Here is a 24,867-nt window from a genome sequence, read left to right as displayed (position 1 = left end):
GCGGCGATGACAGGCTCTCACTTGAGAACGAGGGCATATTAAGGCTTAGAGGCTGTCCAATAAACATCTATCAGGCCCCGATAGTAAACACGTTGTCAGCGCTCTACACGCACGCGCGCCCACGACAACGGAACAAACACACACCGAGAGATAATCCTTCTCAGGCTTTATGGAACAATCGCCATCTGAAAGCCGCCGGCTTTTCCAATTTTACTACGGGCCCGCCTTCTTTCCTATCTGTCCTCCCACACCGGCGTCCGATAGGCTGACCGTCCTCGACCTGGGCATCAACTGGGAGAGTCGTTCTCCTGTGGCCCAGGGAACCATGGCACGGATTAACCCGAGGCGGGCCCCTTCGCTGGGCTCCGGCGCCGGAGCAATAACACTCCCCTCGCACGACCACCGGGCAGACCGGGTCAATACGCTTGTTCTGGGATTATGACCCTTATAGACGATCCCTCGCACGAGAAAGGGCTGCTCCTGGGGGTCGGGGGAACATTCATTGGAGATGTTCAGCTCTATAACCGGCGGCGGTGAAATCCTGTGCAGGGCGAGCAGCTGTCTGTGTGGGTGTGTGTCTGTCTGTGTGGGTGGGTGTGTGTTCTCTAGAGTCTAGGTGATCAATCGGGCTCAGGGGGTACCATGCATCACTGTCGGAGGGCTCTCATCCGTTGTGTCCACGAGTGACGTGCGTGCGTGTGTGTGTGTGTGTAGAGGTTCAGCCAGCGTCTGAACCGGGCAGGGCCATTAATAGTCAGTCAAACAAGCATGAGCCTCGACCATCCAAAACGTCCTCTGGCCATTAATGACTTCCCCCTCCTGCAAACTCAAGAGAATTTATGTATTCCCTATACCAGCATCATAGCAGAGACCCATTTAATATATACACACACACACACACGACATTGCATGGCAGAGAAACGAAGATAAAAATAAAAATGGAAAAGAAAGAAAAGGCAAGTTCCAAGCCTGATTGAGAGATAGATGGGCTTCTATCTCATGCAGACAGGAGACAAAATGATGTAGCGCTGCTCCTTGCCGCCCATATTGCCCCGCGATATCAATCCCCTCTAAAGTCGAGATCAAAAGCTGTGTTCTCTCCCTGCCTCACAGGAATTCCTCTTAGAATTTCTCAGATGATACCGACTGCTGGCTGGCTGTGCATCGGTATTCTGGGCTTGTGGAGCGAGGGTGCGGCTCGCTAACTATGGGCTCTGTCTGTGTTGGCATCGGCAGCGTTTGGTGTGGGAGGCGTTAAAGAGCTGCTGACCCCAGCAGAGCCATCCAGCCAGCCTGCGCTTCAGCCCCCTGCTGCCAGCAGGCTGATCAGGCTCGTTAGTGGGGATGGTTATTCTACTACTGCACTCATTCTACATCTTTTCGGTTTGTACTTCTCATTCCATTAGGCACGATTTCACTCTTGTAATTGTCACAAATGGAGCCTTTATTATTATTAATGGTTATTAAATGATCGCCTGATCAAACCCTACTGTCGGGGTTTGGTGCATCAGGGTTTATTAAAAATTAAAGAGGAAATTGAGATTAAAAAAGGGGAGAAAAAGACCAGACGGAAGAGGAAGGAATACTCCGAGAGCCTTCAAGTACCGTGGGGCCTCAACCGCGGGGACGGAACGGAATGGAGGGCAGGGAGACGAAGAGGTCAACAGTCAGCCAATCAAGGCAGGGGAGAGAGTGTTGTCCTGGGTGAAAGACCTACAGTGGAAGACCTCACCCGCAGCAATCAGTTATCAAGAGACCTCTAGCCGAGGGCGCTTTCAACCGACTGCGCCGGACATTTAAAGTGGACTACTGTCAGAGCCGATCTTTCCGTTCCCGGGTGACAAATGATGTGAATCCTCCGGACGTGCCTTTGAAAGCCGACAGCCCTTTATTGAGAAGTATGGCGGGGTGGCGCCCGGCTCTGGCCCCAGTCCACCGGGGCGTGGCGATATCAAACGCTTAAAGTCATCACACCGTGAGGTCTGAAGCCAGGAAAATGTGACCACGTTGCGTCGACGATTGCTATTTTATTCGGAAAGAAACCAGGTAAAGAAGGCGGCAGGGTTCAGAGGCAAAACACGTCGACAACTCTGGTCAGGTGTAATAGGCTTTTATGACCTTCATATATTAAAAAAAAACTTGCCACCGACAGGCATTTGAGAAAGCCCACCATGGAGTAGAGGTCAGTGACAGAGTAATGAAACGCCCACGGCAGTGTAATGACCGGATAGAGCTGGTTGCAGTCAATCTAGCCCCCTTTCCAACCAGGGATCAATGTATTCATTTATTTATTTGTTGGTCGCTGCCTCCGAGGAATCCTGCTGTCGATGAGAGCGGTGACAATAAACGCTTAATAACCTCTTTGTATTTATGTTGGAAGCAAAGCATAGCACAACATCTGGGCTTTTCGAGTGAACATACTAGCTGTATGACCGAAAACAAACCTACAAAAGCGAGACGTATGATTTGATAATTCTGGTGAATGACAGAGACCTGATGATGTTTGTTTTTTTTCCTACCCGTAGCCCAGCACACCGGGGAACGTGGGTGAGAGCGGAACTCTGTGTGGCGCAGAAGAACCGGCTTATTAAAATCAATAGGGGAAACAACTGCAATCTATCTCTTTTTTAAATGGGCTGGAACATGGGGAACAGATCGATGGATATCGAGCTACATTTGTAATATTGCTAATAATGCATTTTGTTCCTGGGAGTGGGGGAAGCCAACACAACATCAACGGTTAACGAGGAGAGCGGTGTTCTCAAACAAACGCCTTATACTAGGGAAAAGTTAGTTTCTAAAGCGCTATTAGTAATCTCTAAAACGTGCATCTATCATCCATTAACCAGTGAGAGCGATGCAAAACCATAAAGGAGGAAAATACACAAAGCAATAAAACAATTTTTAAAACAAGACTCGGGCCCAAAAATAGGCGTCACATTTTAATTTCTGAGGAACTTTTCTTCTTTGTTCTGGCAGCACGCCGCTACACGGCACGCTCAGAGTCACCTCGCTCTTCTGGGCCCCGGGATACTGGAAAGCAATGAGAGGTAAGAGCCCAAATCCTGAGAACTGCTGTCGGAGGAAGAGGCAGCCTGGCGAGGGTCCGTCAAGCCACATTGAGCACACTTAAGGGTTTAGGAAACGATTGGAGAGGGCATCAAGGCACATTACCCCCCAGAATGGCAGTGTTGCCTCCCCGCGGATTCATTTACATACACATTTGCTTTGACGCCGTAAAAAGGTTAACCTCCGCGACGCAAAGGTAATGTGGCAGCAAGACAAATGAAAATCAAACGCGCCTCTGATGTGTGAATTGCGTTTGTTTGCGTTACTTTGGTAACCTTAAAGCAGGAAGTAGGGCTGGACGAGGAATCAATATCAATCGCGATCGAATCTGCCGCGATAACGGCAATAAGCGTTGTTTTTTTAACATTTTGGATATACATCAACAGCATTAACCACTGACTCGTACGATACGCAACGTCGGTGCGTGATGATGTACACGCACAATGCGCGATGATGTACACGCACAATGCGCTCCACAAACAAACGGGATTCCTCAGAGCGGAATTCAGGGAATTCTGTCAGCAAATCGCGTGCCCCCGGCCAGGGGGTATCTGACACTCTCCCACTCAGAACTAGTCGCGACGACCACCTGTGTGGAGTAGCGCGATACTGCTCAGAAGAAAACGAGCGTGAGCGAAACCGAGTGCGAGGAAAACCAATGCCTAAACTAAAAGAAATGTCATACCACGGTTATTCAGAAAACAGTTCGGCTGAATGAAGTCTGACCAAGCACAGACTATTTTCCGCCCTATTAGGTGCAAAATGTGTCAGCCACCAGCCGTCAGCGGAACGTGGAGTAAACTGACTTTTACCGTCGCACTGTAAGCCAACATATTCAACTGTCAACGTTTGTTTTTCTGAATAAAAGATCTTCAAACACAGCATGAAACCTATGCCCTGTCAGGCCATGCATTAAAACGTACCATGTTATCACTTTGTGGTGAAAAAACGGCAAAGCTGAATGACGTCAGATTGGTTCGCTTTGCAATAGCGGCCCTGCCATCAGCATCCCTCCTCACCCCCCCTTCTGTACGACCTCGGCGCAGCCAATGGCGTGCCCAGACTGTGTCACTCAGAAAGCCATTTCTGTCCTCCCCGATGACATGACGATGATGACAGACTGTCAGGAACGAGAGGAGAGGGGAGGAAAGGAATGGGCCACGATGGGATGACAGTGGAGGAGGGGGCGGGGGTTGAACTCGGCTTTTTGTCACTTTCAGAGTGGCTGTCAAGAGCAAAGGAATTGACCGGTTGCTAAGGCCGGTCTTCGCGAGTGCCGTTGAGCGATGGCCAGAATTGGAGTATGGGAAAAGTGGCAGTGGCGAGTTATTGAAGAAGCACTCTGTGTTGTCATAAACCCTGCGGAGACTGAAACACTGGGGCCGAGAGGCGGCTGGTGTTATGAGACGTCCACTAGCGATGTCTTGTGGAGTGGGCAACGTGGCTGAGAGGGGGCACGTGTCATCTTGCTGAAAATTAAGCGGGGTGTTAGGGTAGGTTTAATTCGAAAGAAAATAAATCACCCAAACTAATCGAATTCCAATCTGAAAATTGTTTACCGAATGCCGTGGAGATCGATGGCTCTCGGAGCTACAAAGTACATTTGATCAGAAATAAGACGTGCATCCCTTCAATAAAACATCTAACATTAAAACTCACCGTCAGATTTCATTATTTTCCACACTTCAGACGACGTACGACTCAGTCCAGATTGCAATCATCCGTCAGTAAGCTAATGCAAATAATTTCCAAACACTCACACCTTGGTTAAACCTGCCACGCACTCTTTGAGATAAAGCCTCCTGAGGCAGAGGATGATTCATGAGCAAATACGCCTCTGTCTTTCTTCCATCTTCATGGGACGCAATGGAATATTTGCACCTGAGCCCGAGGACAACTGGGTCTGTGCTAATCTTATCAGGGGGGGAACAGTGTGGCGCCATGCAAATGAGAGCTGTGTGTGTATTCCCTGCACTATCACATCTATGCATGTTCTCCCCTTTCCTAGGGCAGTGTCGGAGGTTGAGGCAAAAAAATATTAATTTCAGGTGAATAGATTCAAAGTGCAAACACCGACCTATCAGAAGGCCTCAGGCAGGAGTTCAATGGACATAGGGTACATCAAATTACAATAAATAAGCTGCAAAACAATGTTGTGAGCGTGATGTCTGGACAATATTCATTCAGCTAACACAGTTGGTCGAAACAGAGGCCAAAAACGGTCTCCCATTCCACCGTAATTTCTATTCCTTTCCTCTGTACTCCGGCAATGATTGAGAATTAAAAGCAAAGACCAAAGAATAAATGTGAAATGTCAAGTAATGTATCATTAGCTCGGATATCGTAACAGGAGTGCTTCTTTAACGTGCAATTTATAATGCATTATTAGGTCAGAATCAATGCCCCCGCTCTCACTCGCCGACCCGGTAGGACAACATACGGGGTCTGAGTGGGGCGCGCTCCACTCAGCCAGCGGGGGTCGATGGGCTAGCTTCAGAGTGGCGTCGGGAATCGCTAATTAAAACGATGTCATGGGAGCTGCCGAGTCAGCGGACGGCGTTACGTAACTCTCTGGGAGAAGAGGGTGCTGCCGCCGCGTTATCTAACGCAGGGTGCGTCTCGGGCGAACCAGCGGGGGAGGGGTGTTTAAAGGAGTGCCCGGATAGGAAGAAGGCCATACATGGGCGCGGGTTACTGCTTCAACATGTTACTGCTTCGACATGTTACTGCTTCGACATGTTACTGCTTCGACATGTAACTACTGCTTCAACATGTTACTACTGCTCCAACATGTTACTACTCCTTCAACATGTTACTACTGCTTCAACATGTTACTGCTTCGACATGTTACTGCTTCAACATGTTACTGCTTCAACATGTTACTACTGCCTCAACACGATACTGCTTCAACATGTTACTACTGCTTCAACATGTTACTACTGCTTCAACATGTTACTGCTTCAACATGTTACTACTGCTTCAACATGTTACTACTGCTTCAACATGTTACTACTGCTTCAACATGTTACTTCTTCAACATGTTACTTCTTCAACATGTTACTGCTTCAACATGTTACTACTGCTTCAACATGTTACTGCTTCAACATGTTACTACTGCTTCAACATGTTACTGCTTCAACATGTTACTGCCTCAACATGTTACTACTGCTTCAACATCTTACTGCTTCAACATGTTACTACTGCTTCAACATGTTACTGCTTCAACACGTTACTGCTTCAACACGATACTGCTTCAACACGTTACTGCTTCGACACGTTACTGCTTCGACACGTTACTGCTTCGACACGTTACTGCTTCAACACGTTACTGCTTCAACACGTTACTGCTTCAACATGTTACTGCTTCGACATGTTACTGCTTCGACATGTTACTACTGCTTCGACATGTTACTGCTTCGACATGTTACTGCTTCAACATGTTACTGCTTCAACATTGTTGAAAAAGACTTGTCCAAAAGACACGGCTGCGAGGAGTGGATGTTGTGCATCGTAGTTATAAAGGCTGGACAATTCTCGAACGTCATTGTTTGTCTTTATTTTATACAGTCATAGTCTATCTACGATGAGATTAAAATAATATCTACGTCAGAAAGGAAGGAAAACTAGTTTTAGTCTGATATACCATTCTTAACATTTCCGTATACCTCATTGTATAACCTACAGTAAGACTGTAGACTAAGACTCAATACAATTCCCCAAGATCACACATCTTCCCAAATCGCCCCGTAGGCAATTTTTGTAATTTGTGTAACGGCAAGCCTCATCACACGAGAAGAGGGTGGGGGCGGCTGCCGTGTGCCCATGTTTGGTCGCTGTTTCAGGTGAGCGGAGAGAACACTCTTCCAATTAAGTGGAAGTGCGTTGAGCCAGCTCGAGCCGCGGCACCGCGAGACACCCGCAGAGTTCAACTGGCGACGGCGGAGAGCCTCTGGGCTCGACAGCAACGCAATCCGCCAACCACTGTGACTGTTATCGCTTTATCACCAAGAAAGAAATCAACGGAGGGCCGGCTGATTCACTGAGCAGTCCCAGCGGGAGCCGTTCTACTGAGGCCTGCTGTTCGGACTCCCGTCGGACGCATGGAGAGAGGAGCCTGGGCGATCGCTCTTAAAACAAGGCCGGTATTACGTGGAGCTCGGAGGCTTTGATTGGCGAGGAGCAGAAAATAACGGTTGTATCATACGTTTCGTTCACACGTACAAAAATACATCAGCTTCGAATGGGGCGAGTCTTGTTTGATTATTAGGTTTCGGTCGGCTGTGAAACAAGCTGTGTTGTACAAGCTCCTTATTCTCAGAATGGGATGTACTGTTCTGAACCGTGTGTGCTAACGATGACTAAAACGAAAGATATCACAGAAAAGAACTGAGAATTACGACCGAATTGCACTTTGGCAAACTCAACTTTTTCCCCTCCCTTATCAGAGACATAATAGTTACTAGAATGTGGGAGAATAAATGGCAGGCATATTAAGTAGAAATCAATATATGTCTTGAGAAATTACCACACTTCAATCTGTGTGTGGAGTCAACCCTGACAGGCCCGTGCTCTCTTGATGCAGAGCGTGTGGTGTGCACAAAAGAGGGTATTTTAACACACCGCCCCCACGCACACACATGCACACCAATAATAAAATAACTAGAACCCGATGAAAATCACAAACTGGACGTCGCATCTCCATTGCCCTTCAAATGTCCAAGAAACGCGCCATGATCTGTTCCGCTTAGCCTATACAGGAATACACACCACACACACACAACACACACACACACACCCGATCTGCATGATCTGCCCTCAGTGGCACCAAAACCTTTAAACCGTGTCTCATTAATCATTGAGACTGGCAGCCGCGCATCTGTGTCTGTGGGCCGCTGTGTGGGTTTCCACATGCTCTCTACAACAGAGGTAAGAGTGGGGTGAGTGGTCTGGGACGAAGAGAAACACGCACACAATGGTGTCGTCTGCATCTCACCGGGGCCCTGCCGCCATCTCTTGTCCGCCATCTCTCCCACTTTCCTCTCTACGTTCTGTCTGCTACACTGGTGTGTTAAAGTGTGTGTGTGTCTTGCCGGGGTGGGTAAAGAGAACACACTAGGCCGCAGGCCGTGGGCTTTCACTATCAACCGTGTCACAGAGGGGGCTGGGGAAGAGAGAGAGAGAGAGAGAGAGAGAGAGAGAGAGAGAGAGAGAGAGAGAGAGGAGAGAGAGAGAGAGAGAGGAGAGAGAGAGAGAGAGAGAGAGAGAGAGAGAGAGAGAGAGAGAGAGAGATGAGAGAGAGAGAGAGAGAGGAGAGAGAGAGAGAGAGAGAGAGAGAAGCCGAGAGGTATAGAATTTGACGGGAAAAGAAAAAACGTGAGGGGGAGGGGGGGGGGGGGGGGTTTCGAGTAATGCAGAATGGAAACGACAAGCCAAGTGGACAGTGAGGGCAAAAAAATAAAAGAGCACAGAACTGGGTAATGGAGTTAGTGGTCGTGTTCACAAAGTACCTCCACCAACGACTGGCTGCCACAGCGACCTGGGCAGCTCTGCATAACTCAGAGTCGAGGCAGAGGGAGCGAAATGTGATGTGAAACACGAACACGAGACCGTGCCGCGATGGGAGTGGAGGGGATTGGAGTGTACGACGGCAGCGCACGCGCGAGGGGGGGGTCGTTGTGGTTGTGGGAGGGGGGAAAAAAGGCAGCTTTTACGCTTCATTTAGTCCCCTCGGTTCCATGTAATATTTATCAAATCCGTGCATTATACCGCGTGTTGCCGCGGTCCCCGGCTCTCTGCTACAACACGTGCCGGCCGGGGCCAGAAATGATCCCCCCCGCCACCAATCACGGCCTCTCTCAGCCCCCCCCGTCCCTCCGTCTCTGGATCTCTTTGCTTGCTCACAAACAAGCAGGAAGGAGACGGCCATATGCTCTGGGAGTTTAACATTCACAGGCAGGCAGCAGTCAGATTGAGACCCCTGATATCCACCGAGAATGAGCGAGGCTGAGGCGGGTTTGATCACCTCAAGTTTGTGATTTGCATTTGACCGGCGTCGGTGATTGGAAGCCACCTTTGGAGTATTTACCTGTCGACTGATCACAGGCTCAGAGACGGGATGCATTTCTAGACGAGCGGGCACGTCCGTCAACAACCTAAACCAGTTGGAAATCATTGTTTCTCCTCTTTCAGCGAGCGGATCGGGGACCGAGTGATGAAAGCGGCTGCTTCCCAATAAGAACAAGCTGGCCGGCTGCGGAAACGTCTGAAACGATTAATGTTTCTGTCACCAAAATGTGCGTAGAAAATGCGAACGCGCACACACACACACACACACACACACACACACACACACACACCCCTCCATCAGTCGCTCATTGCTTTCTCTTGCTCCCCACTCGGGAGGGGGGGGGGGACCATACCAGTTTTAATCCCCCAGAGCTGTATGGAACTGCTAACATGTGGAAAAGGGATTGGAGGGGGGGGTGTGTGTGTCTGTGTGTGTGTCTGTGTGCGTTTGTGCGTGCGTACGGATCGGCCTGCATCAGGATTTCTAAGCACAGTCCAGACGACAGAAAACGACAAAGTGGCCGAAGTGAAAAAAATGAATAAAATAAAAATAAATGAACGAAATAAGAGAAACGCTCACTCAATCGCCCCGCCCCCCCCCCCCCCCCCCATGCTCTCCTTAGTGACCAGGGGGGGGGGGGGGGGGGAGCTGTGGGGGAGGGAACGGCTGCTGCTGATAGAATGAACTGCTGCGTTATTGACTTCAATTTAGAAAGTGCTGCCCGTTGCCTTTCCTCCCGTTACAACACACTCCCCTCTCCCAAACCCCCCCTCACCCAGCCTCAACCACCTCCTCTCCCCCCCGGAGCATGATATAATCACCGGGGTTCCGGATGCTGTTGCTCTTTCCCACCCACGGGGCCACAGGGGGATACTCTCACCCCCCCCCCCCCCCCCCATCTCTCTTCCCACGCAGGGTTGAAGAGGGTCCCGGTTTGAAGTGGAGGCTGAGGTCATGTGGGGATCAGACCACCTGAACTCAGCCTGTTGCCACGACGCCGCCGGCCGTACACAAACTCCCAGCGTCGGAGGCGCTCCCGGAAGACGGGAGCGAGGACGGAGTCGTCCATCCTCACATGACCGTGTGGTGCCATGTGGTCACGTGCATCATGGGGAATGTCTGCTGGATGGTCATCGTCTGCCAAATCCCATCAATTGATTGTCGATCAAACTCGACACTATCGTTTGATGGTTGACTGACTCTGACACCAGGTTAGGGTGCGGGTCAAACATATAGCACGACGACGGAACGATCCCCCGCGTCGACGTCGGCAAACAGCTTGTGTGTTCTGATCCCGGCGTGGATGAAACACACACGTGGCGTCGTATAAGGCTGCGACGCTATTCTACTGCGCCTCATGTCCTCTGCTTCCCATCGCCGGCGGCCTTTGAACGGCGCCCGTCGGGCTACGCGGCACCCACTCCCCCCGGAACCCTTCGCTCCTCCCGCACTCACGCCTCTCGCCGGGAGGCCGCGGTGCTCGCCGTCCCCTGCCGGCGGGCGGGCCAGGGGGCCCCGCCGCTTCATTTGTGTGGTGTAGGGCAGTAGCTGCTGTGCCAGAACATTGGACGCTCTGCGGCGGCCGAGGTGCTGGCGGATATGACCGCTCGGCTGGGCCTCCTCAAATGGTTCCTCTGTCAGAGGGGGTGAACACAGACGGTCACAGACAGAGAGAGAGACAGGGGCGAACACAGACAGTCACAGACCGAGGGAGAGACAGGGGTGAACACACACAGTCACAGACCGAGAGAGAGAGGGGTGAACACAGACAGTCACACAGACCGAGAGAGGGGTGAACACAGACCGTCACAGACCGAGAGAGAGAGGGGTGAACACAGACGGTCACAGACCGAGAGAGAGGGGGGTGAACACAGACGGTCACAGACCGAGAGAGAGGGGGGTGAACACAGACGGTCACAGACCGAGAGAGAGAGAGGGGTGAACACAGACGGTCACAGACCGAGAGAGAGGGGGGTGAACACAGACGGTCACAGACAGAGAGAGAGAGGGGGTGAACACAGACGGTCACAGACCGAGAGAGAGGGGGGTGAACACAGACAGTCACAGACCGAGAGAGAGGGGTGAACACAGACAGTCACAGACCGAGAGAGAGAGGGGTGAACACAGACAGTCACAGACAGACAGAGAGAGAGGGGTGAACACAGACCGTCACAGACAGAGAGAGAGGGGTGAACACAGACCGTCACAGACAGAGAGAGAGGGGTGAACACAGACAGTCAGACAGAGAGAGAGAGAGGGGTGAACACAGTAGACAGACAGAGAGAGGAGGGGTGAAACACGGACAGGCAGGGACAGACAGAGAGAGAGGGCGTGAACAAGGACAGTCACAGACCGGGGGAGAGGGGGGGGGGGGCGAGAGAGAAAGAGAGAACACAGAGAGACAGATGGAGAGAAAGGGATGGAGATAAAGAGAGACCCAGAGGAAGGGGGATGCTAGAAAGAAGATACCTTCCTTCAGTTTGTGTGATTTAACACCCAAACAAGCACTGTGTGAAGAGACAACGTCATCAAGCTGCAGACACCTGACCATGTTTAGCCTGTCCCTGGTTTTATTTACAGATGTTTACTCGGGGCAGGCTCCCTGGGGAGTGAGTTACATGGCGAGCACGTCAGGGAAGATGAGGTGTCTCGTCCACCGCCCCTAACCGGCGACACATACACACCCAACTCTATCTGGATAATAGTATGGACAGTAGCCTTGGGCTGGGCTGGAGGGATTTTTTTCATTCATATAGATGGATGAAAACGTGTTTCATTTTCTATCCGTCCCTGGACATGTAGCACGCTTCGGTAGGGCTAATCCGGCGCACAGACACACACACAATCACACACACTCCCTCCCTTCTCTCTCTCTCTCTTTCTCACTCTCACACACACACACACACACACACACACACACACAGCTGATGGAAATGTAGGGATTACTTTTTTTCTAATGGTCAACAGAGCGAGGTAAATTGAGTCACCGTTTAAGGCAGAAACCGAGGGCATTGCAAGGGCAGGCATAGAGTTGCTGCAGATAATATATACGGGGACTTTAAAAAGTTGGGTCGCCTTTTCCATTTCATTTTGTTTGTTATGCGGCGACGGTAAATATGCAGTCAGTCTGGCACACTGAGGAGACGGATAAATCCCATATGATGATGACAATGGTTTACCGAGACAACCTGCTTCGGCAGGAAGTTTGTTTTGACCAAAGACACCCATGGGAAGCAATGGTGTGTGTGTGTGTGTGTGTGTGTGTGTGTGTGTGTGTGTGTGTGTGTGTGTGTGTGTGTGTGTGTGTGTGTGTGTGTGTGTGTGTGTGTGTGTGTGTGTGTGTGTGTGTGTGTGTGCGGTTGCGTGCGTTGGGGAGGAGGGGCGCTGGGCTAGGGAGACTAAAAGTCAGAGAGATTTAAATCCCCTGGCCTCTGTGAATTACTGTGTTTTTAGCCTCGCATTGCTCAGGGAAAGACATCCATTTCCAACGGCCAGGCAGACTACGAGGGGACGTTCTGATGAACGCAGCCCGGGACGCCGGGTGAATCCTAATGGGGGCCTGCTGACCAATGACGTGGCAGAGTATGACCAAGGGCATTTGCATATTTTGAGAAATGGGACCAACACAAACCCCCGCTCCCCACCCCCCCCCCCCCCCCCCCCCCTCACTCCCCCGGGAAGATCGTGTCAAATGGATTATAGAGGATCAATTTCCACTTGAGAACGCAGTCAATGGATATTAATGCCTCAAATCAATGAGATACAAATGAGTACGGCCCGCATAGAAAGAGAATAAAGATAAACCGTTCGGGGTACACGTGTAGTGTACCCCCTCGGACTTGTCTTCCCGGAGATTGGTGAAGGACGCCGTGCGAGGCAATCTAGAGAGAAGAAAGGCCTAATAAGAGATAAACGCAATACTATTTTAAACACCATCCGATCCCATCATTACACTTGAATACCAATTACCCATGAATGGTGCTAATGCAGTGCCAAGTCTCACGTCTAAGTGTAAGAGAGAACTCATTAAAAATACAAAAGTGAACGAGGAGATGGAGAGTTTCTCCAACGCGTGAGTTGGCTTTAAATACCGGGCCGCGAGATTTAGTTTCAATTACGCATGCATTTCTCTGGCCATGCATTTCCCTTTGTCTGGGCTCTCTCCCCCTCCAACGTGGATCGAGTTAGGGGTAAGCTATGCTAAGGGTGTCTTTCTTCGGCTTCCAGGGAACACGAAGCAGGGGCTAATCCCCACGCTGGCAGCGGCAGCAGACACAACTCGACATAATGAAAGCCATTAGTCTGGAGACAATGCCCATGAGCTCAGCTGAAACAACCTCAGAACCACCTCAGGACCCGGGCGAGAGCGAGCATAGAGAGGGGAGAACCAGACCAGGCCCGTCCTGTTTGAGACCTGCAGTGTGGAAGGTGGTTCTCACTCGGTGCAACCAAACGCTTTGCAAACGTAACCTACCAGAGAGTGGCTGCTTAAACATTGGACTACAGTAGCACGGTCAGGATGTTAACGTGCAAAGGATCAAGATAGAGAAATACAAGAAAACAGGCTGGGACCTCAGGGTGAAAGAACATGAAGAGGCAGCGTGAACGCTGCAGTTTAAAAATGACCTGGTTCTAGTTTACTAAGACGGCTTCAGAGTAATTTATTTCTAAAACGTTTCTCTGTCCATTTCTAAGCATGTACTGACAGCATGAAAGGACCTGCTAGAAGTTCTCTCCCACGAGCAACACCAACTCATCCAAAACACCACATTATGTGTGGTAAGCATGCTCTTATCCATAAAACAAGGGATTCTTTCACATCAAACCCTAAGCTTCACCTAATCTGCCAAAACAAGTACATATCCCACTGGAAGGGCTGGAATGGTCTGTGTGCCCCACCAGACTACAATACTGCCAGGCCTTTGTGTGTGTGTGTCAACTTCACTTCGGCAAATCCCTTCGCTGTGGCAGAGTCACATCAGAGAGGGAAGTCAAACGCAGGTTGACTTCCTTTCGCACAGACTAACAGTAGAGGGTCCACCCAAGTGGCGGTCGCCTGAGGTGGGGGCGTCAAAGGGCGGCCGGAGAGCCTCTGCATGGAGGGTCACAGGGAGAATAGGAGAGCAGGTGATGCTAATGCACCTTATTTGCTGTAATCTCTAAAGGCACAGGGCTACGCTCTGAGGGATGTGTGCGTGACTCTGCTGTGTATGAATGAGATGAGAGTAATGATGAAATGCAATCCCCAGCAAGCAGTTAAAGCCTTTGTTGGCACATAGAGGTAGCGGTGTGTATATGGGTGTGTGCCTGTGTGTATGGGGTGCCATGTGTTCGCACATAATCTCATGGAACAACTTCCGGGAAATTGAAATACAAATTGGAAGGAGAGTCTTTGTACCAATCTTTCACCTCCAAGGTTATCACCATGGAGTGGGCGCAGGGCTGTCTGCACATCTGTGCGTGTGTCTAACTTTGATTGGCTGGCTAAAAGAAAGACGCCGGTCATCTGCGTGTTGGGCAAATATTATGACGGTTCAATTTAGTTGACCCCTAGCAAACATGATCAAACTTACTGTGCGCACATCAATGGCAATAAGTCATATGGTGTTCTTAGAATTATAAACAAGCACCTCATAATAGGATATTACAAGAGCATTTGAGTGCCAATTCTGTACATATTGCGTTTGTGTAAATAGTACAACCTAACGTTGATTTTGTGTGATTTCATTAATCAACCTCTGCTCAGATAAGATCAACGTTTCTGGCATGAAGGTAAACTACTTTGTTTTGAGTCAACCTGACGATACAAGTACTGCGGAAGCGAAGCATGGTGCATTGTTCATACTTGTTTATTCTTTCCCATATGTCTAGTGAAAATATGGGTATTATTCATCCTGGGAAGCGATTAAAGCCCTAGAGACCACTTGCATAAATCCCTGTGTCAATTGCAAATGCAATGACATTACCATTAGATTTATCACTCCAGTGTACATCCCCGCTAATCAGATTAGCATTGCTGCTATAACATACTGCAGTCCCATTCACCCAAATGAAACTGCTGCAGGCGCACACACACAAACACACACCCACACCCACACACACACACACACACGCAGGCTGCTGACCTACATGTCACTGGCCGCACTCCCAGATTGGCCAGCACTCACCCGGGGGGAGTCAGGTTCTTCCTCTCTCTCTCTCTCTCTCTCCCTCTCTATGAACATGGACACACATGGCCACACGCTCACGTTGAACATGCTAGCTCGAGTGACAGACCACCCGCGCAGCAAATGAGGTCACACGGTACCCCTAAACCATGAGTGTGATCTCCTGGCTGGTCACAGAAGGCCTAAGGGGGGGGGGGGGGGGGGTAAGGGCATGACGGGGGGCGGTATCTAGGCATGACGTGACACGCAGCGGGCGTCATACATGTGACAACTCGCGGAGCTGTCAGCGGGCCAGACGAGTCCAGTGGGTTGTTTCAGGGGGACTGGAGGGTCTCTGCAGGCAACTGGAGGGCTACTGGACGCGGCTGTGGGTCAGGCGCCTCCACGCCCCCAACGCCCGTCAACCACAGGGCTAATCAGAGTGGCGGATGAGGGCGAGTCCTTGGGAACGGTCCTTCTGTTGTTTTAAGACGGTGAAACTTTGGGGCGACTCAAATCACGTTGAAACGGAGAGCGGACGATCGCCGGGCTGGTCCACCAGTGTCAGAAAGACGGACACCCGTGGCGTCATCGCACACAGCCCCCCACCCCCCCAACCCCCTCCGCCTGTCTCTCCATCACCGGGGGACGGGGGGGTGTCAGACCTTGACACAACCTTGCTGTAGTCTCGAGGCCTGGCCAAGCCACAGAGATTGGACGTGTTGCTGGCCTTTCCAGTTCAACACACCAGTTCCCCCACTAGGGGGTCGTAGGTCGCACAGATGGGGTGAGATGAACGTCAGGGGGGGGGGGGGCATGCAGGCGGTTCATCAAGAAAAAGATGGGAAGGGGACAGATAGGAGGAGACACGACGGCTATAGGGAGAGAATGGGGGAGAAGGACAGAGGGGCTGGGCGAGGGATTAGTCCCGTCATGGCTGGCAGGGTCATCCTACGGGTCAGTGGACCATTTTGGTCAGATACTTTCATTGAACGGAATGTACTCATGAACCGGACGGCTTCCTGAAATCATTCTGGGTCGCTGCTCCATCTCTCCCACACACACACACACACACACACACACACACACACACACACACACACACACACACACACACACACACACACACACACACACACACACACACACACACACACACACTTCAACATGTAAACAGAACTATTCTGAGAGCTGCAGGGAGTGGGAACGGCTTTGGAGAGATATCAAACCGGGGTGAAAGTGAATTTCTCAAAGTATATTGTGTGAACATATGTGCGATATGAATTCATGATAATGTTGTTTGCTTTGGACCCGGAACGGTAACTGAACAATGGAGAAGTGTTTGTATTGTTAACATTAAGCTTTCACTTACTGCATAAAATACTCTTGTTGGAATTAATTTACACAGTGGTAAATAAAGATTTTGATCGCAGTCTGCGATCGAGTCCTTCTCCTGTTTTCACATATACCAAAAAAAACACAAAGTAAACAAACAAGAAATGTTCACTGATCTCACCACTGCAGAATACCTTAAAAGTCCCTTGAAAAGGTAGTTATTAATCACAAATGTTGGAATGCAGGTGTGGGTTTGAACTGAGACCTAATTAACGACCCAACATTATCGTGTTGCCTCATTGCCTTCATAACAACCGTTCAAAAATGTTTTTATCTAAACTTTCCGTTACGTTTCAAATTGTTTCTCAAAGTGACGCCTCGAATATTAAAAATGAAAATCTACCACCACCGACGGTGGGGGAAGTACAACACCCGTGTACTCAAGAACCCCGGGCTCTGTTTGGGACCCCTCCCCTGTAACCCATCCCTCTGCCTCGTGGTGGTGTGGTGAGGGAGAGAGTGAATGTACTGCCAGTATGTGCGCGTCTGGGAATAATATCAGTAGCGCCGGCTTTGCTCTCATAACAGTGACCCCCAACTTGCTACGCCCGCACCCCACCCTCGGCTCCGCAACGCGCACGTGCGTGACCCCTCACACACCTCAGCGCACCTTCATGCCCCCCCCCCCGAAACAGCTGCCCCCCCCCACGGACCACAAATCACCCACCACTGTTTCCTGTTTTAATGGACACGCTTCTCGCTAGGGGGGAGGGTGGGTGAGAGAGACCGAGAGACAGAGAGAGAGAGAGAGAGATAGGTAGGGAGGGTGCGACAGTTTTCTTTTGCCTTTCTTGTTATTGGGGGGGGGGGGGGACACACACACACACGTTGTTGTTGGGCTCTTAGGGTGACCTTTATGGTGCGGCTCCGACACGCTTCCTGGAGCGACAGTTTGCGGCCGTTTAGAGCGCAGCCGAATCCCTGCCACGCGGATGTGACGCGATGGTGGGGGGGGGGGGGGGGGGGAGATGGCGGGAGAGAGGGGGGGAGATGGTGGGGGGGGAGGGGGGGAGATGGCGGGGGGCTTTGAGGGATCAACGCGTGGACACATTTACAGGGAGGAGAGCCACAAATTTTCGTTCCCGCAAATACTTGAAGTGAAGCCTCTGATTTGGTGCAGTGGTTTGGTGGGTGCACCAACGAGGCTGCTACAGAGACGGGGGCTCATTGAGGAGACCGGAGCAGACCTGATTCAAAACCCCGTGTTGGCGTTTAGCTGGATGGGGGATTCTCTGGCCAATCGCAAACAGTTTCGATCCTAGTATCCCTTGGATGTAATCAAACGTGACCTTCAACCTTGGAGCATATCAAAAATAAGCCTCAAGGAGAACAAGGAACGAGAGCAGAAGATGATCAGAGCACCGACTAATGTCAAAGTTTAGACTAAGCAAGCTCGAAACAGGGGGATCCTGCATGTTGTAGCTTTAACTCATGCGTGTGTTACCCATAAACGGACTGCGTTCTGTAACACCGTGGCTCATGTGACAGTAGGGGTTAGAGCTCCATGCATAGAGCAACGTTGAGGTAATTGGTCGGGTTGGCGCGATGCATCTACTACTGCTACAGAGAGGTTCAAGCACGGTGCGTCAGCACTACGTTCATGAATCCTTCTCCCACCGAGAAACGGGGGGGGGGGGGGAGAGACAGAGAGAGAGGGGGACAGAGAGAGAGAGAGAGACAGAGACAGAGAGCTAAAGAAAGACAAAAGACAGAGAGAAAGATGCAGAGAGAGCAAGCAAGCCGGGGAGAGAGTGTGAGAGAGAAGGCACCAGAATCACAGGGCTGACCGGATTAACACCAGAAAGGAGGGGGTTCAAACCGCTCGTTGCCGTGGGGACGCTGCTGTCCTTCATACCCATTTGCCCGGGCAGCCGCGGAACAAGAGGTGGACGTAGTGATAGAGAGAAGGAGCGGTAGAGACAGAGAGACGGACGACAGTGAGGGAGAACTGCTTTTTCTTTTTGGTAGAGGGCAAGAGCTCTAAAAGGGTTTGAGTGGTCTGAGCTCACACAACTACCCCAGGACACTGCAGACTCACCGAGAGAGAGAGAGAGGGAGAGAGAGAGCACAAGCGTGAGGGAGAGAGAGCGAGGCAGCGAGCGAGAGAACGCGGCAGAGAAAAAGAGAGAGTGAGCAAGAGAGAGAGCGAGCGAGCGAGCGAGCGAGCGCGCAAGCGAGAGAGAGAGACGTTCAAGCCACAGGGCAGGTTCTCTCCCTCTCTCGCTGCTACAGCGGATCCTTCCCACGTCGACGCTGCTGTTCACGTCACGCCTGTGAGCTGCTCGCCCCGGCGTTCTGCCTCCCTCTCTCCATCTCTCCTGCGCTCTCTCCCCCCTCCCCCTCCCCCTCTCCCCCCCTCTCCCCCTCGCTCTCCTCTGCCGAACGCTGCGCCAGCAGTGGTTCTCAGAGGAGCGCGTCGGAAGCACCGGAGAAAAAATCTACAAACGAGCCTTGCCGGCACGCCGAGAGGAGAACAGAGGGGGGAGAAAAATAGAGAGAAACTCAAAGAGAAGGACCCAAAGGGGGAGGACCGGAAGTAGGAGAAGCAGGAGGCAGAGAGAGCTTCTTTAACCAAAGACTACGATTGCTGCTGAGCCTCTCTCAAAACGCTCCCACCCTCTCCACCTCCGTCTAACAACCCCCCCCCCCACACACACACACACACACACACACACACACACACACACACACACACACACACACACACACACACACACACACACACACACACACACACACACACACACACACACACACACACCTCTTCAGAGCTCAGCCCTACTACAACAGCTCCTCTCACTCCCTCCAGGGCACGCCGTCCCTCTCTCTCTCTCTCTCTCTCTCTACAGCCCACCCACCCCTGCCCCTCCACCCACCCAACCCCCCACCTCCAACCAACCAACCAACCAACCGACCGACCGCCCCCCCCCGCCCCCTCCACCTCCCCCCGCCCCTCCATCCTCTGAAGAAATTGACGGATTATCGGGAAGTGCATGAGAGGCAGCTGCTGCCGTGCGCGCCACCGCTGACGCTCTCCTTTCTCTCCGCCGGACCGGCTCGCTGCCGTCGCTGTTGCTCCTGCCTCCGCTACTGCCGCCGTGCGTGCGCGTGTGCGTGTGCGTGTGCGTGTGTGTGTGTGAGCACCGAGGCGGGCAGGCTGTGTGAGCGCGTGGGATCCTCGGCCGGATTCGTCGGGGTCTGAACGCGGGGGAGCTACGGGACAAGAGCGAGAGACGGAGAGACACGGAGAGGCAGATGACGACGGGCCGCGTCGCTTAGCTCTTTTTTCTTTTCTTCCCCCCCCCATCCTAAAAACCGAGTGCTACGAGGCGGAGATAAGAGGGGGAGAGAGATAGGGACAGAGCGAGCGCCAGAGAGAGAGAGAGAGAGAGAGAGAGAGAGAGAAAAAAAGTGGACACGCCACACTTACAGAGCGAGCGATAGAGAGAGAGAGGGAGAGAGAGAGAGAGCGAGCGTCGGAGAAAAGGATTCCAGACTGACCAACCGACTGATTGACTATCAAAAAGTGGACGGACGAAAGAAAGCGGGGGTCTGTTTTTTTTGTCCTTCCCTTTCCCCTGCTCTCGGTTCGACCCCCGACCCCCTTCTTTACAACCAGAAACAAAAGAGCGAGAACTTGAAAGGGCTGTGGAATTTATATTTTCTCTTCAACATCTCCGAACCCCCACACACAAAAGGCGGCCATCTCCTGCGTTCGGCTTTTGGTCTCTTTTCTTTCTCCTCTCCGCCGGGAAGGAGAAGCAGAATCTCTTTCGTGGCTCGCGAGAGACTGTGTGCGTTTGTGTGTGTGCGCGCGCGAGCGTGTGTTTGTGTGCGTGCGTGCGTGTGAGGACATGCATTCGTTTGCATGGCTGCCGGGCCCATGGAGACGTGGGGACGGAGTCTAGCCAGCAGGGGACCGACCCTGGGATTCCAAGGACAAGGGATCGCTGCGGAGCGGCACGCCGCAGGAGAGACCGGGAACGCTGCCGCAGCCGGAGCCTGACTGGATTCACATCTTAAGAGGGCTTTGGTTTTTTCTTCTCCTCCTCCTCCTCTCTTCGTACTAACGAGGATCAGCGAACGAAAAAGAAAAAGACGAGAAAAAAACAATTCACAAGAAGGCCTTTTAAAACCCTTTCTATTCGGACGTTTGGATTTACAAAAGCGCTTTCTTCTTTGGTCTGGTGTTGATTTGTGATTGACAGAGCAGACGATAAGACCCTTTCGCTAATGCCCTCGGGATGTATGCGCCGCTGATGTGAACATCACTGCTTGGTCTGTCATTGCAAAAAGGAGTGAAGCTATAGATCTCAATTCAAGGACGTGTTATTTTTACTTGAGGTAGGTGTCTAGTGTTTCAAACCCTCTTTGCATTCATTTGTACCACCCTGCCCTGCGGTCGGTCTTGTAATATGCTATTTGGTTGCTTTATGTGTCTTTCTCCTGCACACGTTTTAAGTGAAGGCAGCTCTCCCGCCCCTCCCTGCCCCTGAGTGAAGTCCACAGAAAAAAAAAAAAAAAAGTATTGCTTCACCCGCGCCTGGGCAACTCTGCTGATAGCAGAGCATCCAAACCACAGGTCCCCCTCCCCCACCCACCCCCCCGCTCGGACCCGGTTCCTCCTCCGAGACAAGGCCATTCAAACTCCCCATTACCCCCCCCCCCCCCCCCATAAAGTCCTTAAACAAAAGAAGACCCGCCCCCCCCCCCCCACACCCGTCCCCCCCCCTCCACCCCCTCCCCCCCCCCGGATGATGCTGAATTATGAACGTGCCACATCATGAGTCTTCTGGGGCGGGTAGCTGTGTGTCGAGCCAGGAAAGCCGCCCTGCTCTGTGTAGTCTTCCTGATGGCGCGGGCATGGAGCAGCTCCTCGCTGGGCTTAGTGGGGGCGGCGGCGGCGGCGGCGGCCCCCCAGGGCTGCCCACCGCAGTGCTCCTGCAGTAGCCAGCAGGGGAAGGTGGTGTGCACCCGGCGAGGACTGACCCGCGTGCCCCCCGGCATCCCGGGCAACACGCGCCACCTCAATCTGATGGAGAACGCCATCGAGGCGGTGCAGGCCGACTCCTTCCGTCACCTGCACCACCTTGAGGTGCTCCAGCTGGGGCGCAACGCCATACGGCAGATTGAGGTGGGCGCGTTCAACGGACTCACTAGCCTCAACACGCTGGAGCTGTTCGACAACCGCCTGACCGTGGTGCCCAGCGGGGCCTTCGAGTATCTGTCCAAGCTGCGGGAGCTCTGGCTGAGGAACAACCCCATCGAGAGCATCCCCTCCTACGCCTTCAACCGGGTGCCGTCGCTCATGCGCCTGGACCTGGGGGAGCTGAGGAAGCTGGAGTACATCTCGGAAGGTGCCTTCGAAGGCCTGCAGAACCTTAAGTACCTCAACCTCGGAATGTGCAACATAAGGGGCGACATGCCCAACTTGAGCCCCCTCAAAGGACTGGAAGAACTGGAGATCTCAGAGAACCTGTTCCCAGAGATAAAGCCCGGCTCCTTCAGAGGCCTGCGTTCGCTGAAAAAGCTGTGGGTCATGAACTCCAAGATCACCGATATCGAGCGCAACGCCTTCGACGACCTGTCCTCCTTGGTGGAACTCAATCTGGCCCATAACAATCTCAGTGCTCTGCCACACGATCTATTCTCCCCACTGAGGTATCTGGTGGAGCTGCATCTCCACCACAACCCCTGGAACTGTGGCTGTGAGTCGGTGTGGTTGGCCCGCTGGCTGAGGGAATACATCCCCACCAACTCCACCTGCTGTGGCCGCTGCCACTCACCTGCTAGCATGAAGGGGCGGCAGCTGGTGGAGGTCGACAAGGAGGACGCCTCCGGACTCCAGTGTTCGGCGCCCTTCATCGGGGACGCGCCGAGGGATCTGAACATCTCTGCTGAGCGTGTGGCGGAGCTCAGGTGTCGCACGGCGCCGATGTCCTCGGTGCGCTGGCTCCTGCCCAACGGGACCGTGCTGACGCACGCCACCAGTCACCTGAGGATATCGGTCCTCAACGACGGGACCCTTAACTTCTCCAACGTCCTGGCGGCGGACACGGGCACCTACACCTGCATGGTGTCCAACGCCGCCGGGAACTCCAACGCTTCGGCCTACCTCAACGTGAGTGCGGCCGAGCTCAACACATCCAACCTGAGTTACTTCACCACGGTGACCGTCGAGGTCATGGGACCAACCACTGAGATGCCCAAAACTAAAACCACCACGACAGCCGTTGCTGCAGGTGCCGGTTTTGCCGGCGGAGGAGGAGGCAGCCAAGGGACTACCACCACCACTGCCTCCCCTTCCGTCTTTCGCCCGGTCTTCATCTCCACGCCAACTGTGCTACTGCAGAGCACCGAAAGCCCGCCGGCTGTCGCCAAGCCGTCGTTGGCGCCCGGACCCAAAGGTGTCACCGGCAAGCCAGGCAAGAGCGCTCCTAGCCTGGACGAAGTGATGAAGACCACCAAGATCATCATCGGCTGCTTTGTGGCCGTGACGCTGCTGGCTGCCGTCATGCTCATCGCCTTCTACAAACTCCGAAAGCGCCACCAGCAGAGAAGCACGGTGGCAGCCGCCCGCACCGTGGAGATCATCCAGGTGGACGACGAGGACCTGCCGCCGCCAGCCTCGGCAGCGCAAGAGGCTGCCCTGTCACTGCCCGAGATCCGGGACCACAACAGCATCCACAAACTGAACTTTATGAGCCACAAGACCGACTACGGCTTCCATAAACCCAAGGCAGAGTACAAACCCCAACCCGACTTCACTCTGCATAAGCCCAAGGCCGAGTATACTACGTATAAACCCACCATGGATTACAGCACTCAGAAATCGACCCCGGATTTCAGCCTTCACCGACAGAAGGCCGACTACGGCCCGTTTAGACCCGAGTACAGCACTCACAAGCCTAAAGTGGAGTACAGCCCGTTTGACACAGACTTTGGTAATCATCCGAAAGCCAAAACAGACTACAGTCCATTTAAACCCGACTACAGCACGCATCCGAGACAGAAACCCGACTTTAGTCCTTTCAAAAGAGATTATAGCACCCAACCAAAACCAAAACATGACTACAGTCCATTGAAATCCGACTACAACACACACACAAAACAGAAAGGGGACTACAGTCCATTCAAGCCAGACTACAGCACTCACCCCAGACCCAAGCCTGATTACAGTCCTTACAAACCCGACTACAGTACTCAGCCCAAACCCAAAATGGACTACAATACCCAGAGATCCAAGCAGGACGTCAGCAGCTACAAGGACCCCTACGCTCCCCACAGGACGGCGGACTACAGCGGCGTCCAGAGCGACTTCAGCCCACACAAAATGGATTACAGTGCTTTCAAGTCCGATTTCAGCCCCCATACACAGAGACCCAGAATGGATTACAGTCCCCACAAAATGGACTACAGTCCAAACAATGGGGAGCATGGCACCATGAAGCCAAAATACAACACCTACAAACCGACGGGCCATGGGGCGAAATGGACAGAAAACAATGTGGGGAACTCTCTCCCTCGAACCTTACCGAGCACCGTCACGGCCATGGCGGAGCCCTTTGCTGTAAAAACTCACAACAAGGAGAAAGTGCAGGAGACTCAGATTTAACAAGGCCCCAGACAAACGCCAGTGACAACTACCCCCCTGCCCCCCCCCCCCCACCCCCCACCCTTTTCTCTCCCCATTAACCCCCATTCTCTGCCCCCACTTATCTCATAGACCCATGCAATAGAATGCACAACAGAAAAAGGACAGGAACTACGTTTTTGTACAGAGTGCAAAATTATAAAAAGACTGACGATTTATTGTTGTACATGCTTATAAATAAATTATATATATATATAAATATATATATATATATGTATATATATGTATATGTATATGTATATATAAATATATACATATATATATATATATGGAAACGTTGAAGCTACCATGGGCTGGTGATAGAAAAGCATATTATATTAAAGAAATAAATTGAAACTATTTTCTAACTTGTAACTTCTATTTAAAGAGACGAGTTGTTTAAGATGCTGTCTTGACTTTGACACAAATGAGGGTAGTCTTGTTTTAAAAAAAAAAAAAGGGGGCATTCTGTGTGATTTTTAAACAATGCTACGGAGAATGCAGTAAAAAGAAAAATGGAACAAAAAAATCATTTATACCGAGATGACTTTCTTTAA

General features: G+C 51.9%; 2 protein-coding genes across 2 annotated transcripts in view; one reads left to right on the top strand and one right to left on the bottom strand.

The window, feature by feature from the left end:
- Window positions 1-24,867, bottom strand: part of snd1 (staphylococcal nuclease and tudor domain containing 1) — a 193,844-nt gene that overhangs the window by 87,001 nt on the left and 81,976 nt on the right. The window lies entirely within an intron of this gene.
- On the top strand, window positions 21,458-24,292 carry lrrc4.1 (leucine rich repeat containing 4.1). Its single transcript, XM_056578799.1, has one exon. It carries the CDS (start codon window positions 21,461-21,463, stop codon window positions 24,290-24,292), a length of 2,832 nt encoding a protein of 943 aa, XP_056434774.1. The 5' UTR covers window positions 21,458-21,460.

This window comes from Gadus chalcogrammus, chromosome 19, assembly GCF_026213295.1.
Source record: "Gadus chalcogrammus isolate NIFS_2021 chromosome 19, NIFS_Gcha_1.0, whole genome shotgun sequence".
Classification (NCBI taxonomy): Eukaryota; Metazoa; Chordata; class Actinopteri; order Gadiformes; family Gadidae; genus Gadus; species Gadus chalcogrammus.
The sequence above is the reverse complement of the archived record's forward strand: the minus strand, read 5'-3'. Positions and strand labels throughout refer to the sequence as shown.